At 40.8% G+C, this 4133-nt stretch overlaps 1 protein-coding gene across 1 annotated transcript in view; it reads left to right on the top strand.

Moving 5' to 3' along the window:
* The window catches only part of LOC106109149 (retinoic acid receptor RXR-like), a 71248-nt gene extending 67689 nt beyond the window's left edge, over positions 1–3559 (top strand). The window contains exon 2 of the mRNA XM_013290554.1: positions 3450–3559. Coding sequence (XP_013146008.1) covers positions 3450–3559 — 110 coding nt within the window. The remainder of the gene's footprint in view (positions 1–3449) is intronic.
* Positions 3560–4133: the final 574 nt, after the last annotated feature.

The following is a 4133-nucleotide window of genomic DNA, read 5'->3' as shown; positions in this document are numbered from 1 at the left end:
CGCCCGTGTCTCCGAGCCCACCGGCTCGAATGTGGCTTACGTGTTGTGAAGTGGATAGGAGGATTGTTTAAGTTTAAATTGTTTTGACTCAAGTGATGTCCCCGGACAGCAGTTACGGGCGTTACGAAACGCCGACACCTACGGACAATAATATGATGGGTCCGGTGCACTCCGAGAGGGAACCAGAACTTCACATAGGTATGACCTTTTCCCTTGCGCCCGGTGTCCACTGACCCAAGATGAACAACTTATGTAAACAAACAATGTTATAGCAAAAAATTTAAAAGTACTTCGTAATACGTCGCGACACACATTTGTTAACTTCAGACCAGACAAAAATTTACGATAATATTTTTTTGTTTACAATTTGCTGTTATAGTGAAAGCTTGTTTTTGTTTTTACGATGTCTTTATTTCAGACCAAGTATTTACTTTTTTGTTTTCATTTTGTATTTATATTCTTCCATGGTTTTTTAATTCTTTTTTCATTTTCACAAACATGTGAACGTGTTAAAACCTACATGCGTAATTGTGCATCTTTCGACTTTTTTTTATTACTTTTTAAGTATCCTTTATAGTAATTTTGAATAATATAATAAATAAGATTTATTATATTTTTTGCCAGGTACTTTTTGAGATTTCTTATCATGATTGGTTACGTAGTTTTAGCGCGAAGGATTTACTTACAGACTTGTGCAGGGTGTTTAATTTAAAAAAAAAAGAACAAATATGTACAATAAAAAAAATTGAGACTGTGATTGATTATGGAATTTTTTTGTTGAATTTACCTTTTAATATTAATAACAAAGACACTGTATTTCTTGTACAAACTTGTGAAATTTAACAATCATTAATATTTTGCGACAAATATTCTGTTAATCGATTCTATTGAAGGGTTCAGTTAATTATGTTTCAGTCGAATTGAATTCATCTGCAGAACGAATTGGTGACGAATGTATGGAAGGGTTTGACAGAAAACAATTAAAATCGCTTTGTACGAAATACGTTGTACAATTAATGGTTCGACTACCCTATTTAGAGAATAGGGTGATTTCTGAGTATAGGGAACTTATTGATTTCGCTAATGATCTTATCGTTTTATTGATTATTTTCGCTTGGAAATCTACTGATAACAATAAAAGAGTTGACGGTTACTCTTTATGTGTTTGTTTGAGCGTGTAATATTGTTGATGATGTTTGTTGTGCGCGAGGGGCCGCAGGGGGAGGGGAGTGACGTGACGTGCAACCAGCTGTCTCGCCAACCACTTTTACTTTTCTCTCGCAGCTCGTTTCTCCAGTTCGCTCACGACACTTCGTGTTTAGACTACACTTACTTTCTTCAACCACTATTCATGAACATTTTATAATGTTATTTACTTTTAATTACTCTCTACTCTATCAATTTGAGATTCCAATTAGGTCATTTAGAACCCTCTCTGCTTATTTTAGTGGAGGGGATTCAAGGAAATCGTGGTGATTTACTTAGTTTATTGCTAATAATGCTTATTATTTGACAATATGTTTAAAATTCTCATGTAGATCAAATGTCTTCACTGTGTTTTTTTTATATCTTGTAAATACACTTGACAGTTCAGTAAGTTTTATTTTGTAAATATATATGTGTACACATATTTCTTGATTATTTAGTTATAATTACAAGCACTTCTCGTCTACTACGTCATTATGTGGAAAAGAAAGGTTGCCAATAATGTAAAACGAGGCTGCGACTTGGCAGAGAAACTTGGTATGTTATTATTATAGAAATAAGCACGGCGGACGTGCGCGTTGACTAGGAAACAATATTAGAACGTGATTACGTATGTTTTAAATATGTCGATGGTAGCTAAAAGCTAATTATTTACAAACTTAGTTCACCGTGACACAGTTCGGGCGGGCGAGGCGACGTGCCGTGCCGTGGCGTTACGTGGATACTTTCTCGCGCACTTTCCTCGCTTCTTAATTGACGTAACTAACGAGTGGCTCTCGCACGCGTCGATCAGAGAAAAAAATAAGTCGTGTTGCATCACACGAGGAGAAATGGCTGCACGCCACCGATTCTTTGCAATTGCACTAGTTACGTGGCGCAACACTTTCCCTGCTCTATTGTGTGGCCCGTCATCTGCTCTGGTGTGCGCACGCGCATGAGCAAGCGAGATGTGCCCGCGGCCATATGATGCGTCTGAAAAAAGAAAGTAACACCATAGAAAGCGACCGCGGCGCGGAGCGTCGACCCGCCCGCGCTGCCAGTGGTGCGCGCCAGAAATAGAAAGTACTATCCGAAAGGCCGCGCTCGCTCCCTTAACAAGTAAACAAACGCAAGGGGAAAGTGAACGCGGTCGGGGAGCGCACGAACCCGTTTCCTGGTCGACTCCTCCGCCCCCGCCCGCTGCCCGTCGTCACCCCGGTTCTGCCTTGTACGCTCCCGGACCATTACACTGTCAAGCGTGACACCTGTGCTGGCCGAGGCTCTCTATCACTGACCTACTAACTAAATCGCTTTAACAATTAAGTATTCTTTTTAAAGCTGAAACAGTCATTAATGACTCCATTAATGTAACCGATGCGCTGTGTTAATTTAAAATTGTATTATGAATGCGATAGACAACATATTTATCTCGGTATGCTCGCGTCAACTCTCGTTACGAACTAGAATTTTCATGACTTATGTAATCATATGCGTAAAAGTTCATCGACACCGAGTAAGTAGAGTGAAGACGCGCTTTCTAAAATCGCTAGCTAGTGTCAGTTTAGCGCGCGACGAAATGTAATTACGTCACGAGCACGCGAGTGCACCTGATGCGTTAGCAATGAGCGGGACTCGAGCTCATTGCAGGTTTATAATGCGTTTTATAAACAAACCATAGGTGATTGTGTAACATTTAGTCTAAATGTAAACTTGCTGTATCGGGAAAGCGCTAATCAGTATGAAACTGTGCGATAAATCACGCGACCGAGGATTCAATGTGTTGGTGGCACGTGCAACTGCGATACATGCGTGATTAAAGTAGCGTGCCATTTCTACGAAACACTATAAATTAAGACATCACGCAAATAAATTCATTAACAAACATTTTAAAACTTTTCGCAAAAGGAGACTTCAATGACAATCGGTCACATTGACATTGGAGCACAAATGTGTCAGTTATTAGGGTTTTTAGCGTGTATCAGTTGAATGTACGCCGATGACGTAAGGTCAGGGAATTATCGGCGCAGTCACATGCAGTGCGGTTCGTTTGTTATACATACCTGGCTTCTAACTGAGGATGTTTGGACACGCCAAGGGCCGCGGCAATGTGTGCAGAATTGTACAAACATTCGTCATCGTCGTACACCTGTACGATACGCCAACATTGACTTTGAAACGTATACAGTTTTGCTGTATAACTTTGTGTTATAAACAAGCCAGTTACAATTGAACAGTTTAATTAAGTGTTGCTTTCTTTGTTTCAGAATTTGACGGGACCACAGTGCTTTGCCGCGTGTGTGGCGACAAGGCTAGTGGCTTCCACTACGGCGTCCACTCCTGTGAAGGCTGCAAGGTGAATACCAACTTAATTTAATATTCCGTTATTCAAATGTTCTCGTCGCTACCATCCAGCAAGCTCACCAGCATTAGAACTAGATCGTCAAATTTTCCACTGCACTGACACTGCGTCGTAAAGCGTATCGTATCGTATTTATTTATGGTGTAGGAAAAAAGGAATGCCATGCATCCCACGTGTCTTTATCGTTGCTATAGAGCGGGAAGTGCAGAGTTTTGGTGACCGCTCACCTTTCTTCGTATCTGCTTCGTACTGCCATCAACTCATGCCAATTGAGCGCAGTAAACACACCCACATCCTGATTACAAACCGCGCGCGACTATCGTTTTTAACTTGTATGCAATACGGCACTAAACGGCGTGCGTGATTTCGGTGGACATTGTAACTGGAAGTGTTCTGGGTGTCCTAGAGTATCAGCAAGGCCGCGATACACGGAAGACAATCTCTGTAACGACCGGCGAACGGGACACTTTTGAATATAAAAATAACTATTTACTGACGATATCGCCTTGTATCTCTTTACTAGCGGCATGCCCCGGCTTTGTTTGTCTGCTTGACCGAAGTCTACATTTTCACTCATAATTATATACCA

The sequence above is a fragment of the Papilio polytes genome, unplaced genomic scaffold (genome assembly GCF_000836215.1).
Source record: "Papilio polytes unplaced genomic scaffold, Ppol_1.0 DF821289.1, whole genome shotgun sequence".
In the NCBI taxonomy this organism is placed as follows: domain Eukaryota; kingdom Metazoa; phylum Arthropoda; class Insecta; order Lepidoptera; family Papilionidae; genus Papilio; species Papilio polytes.
Note: the sequence above shows the minus strand (reverse complement) of the source record. Positions and strands in the feature narration are given on the sequence as shown.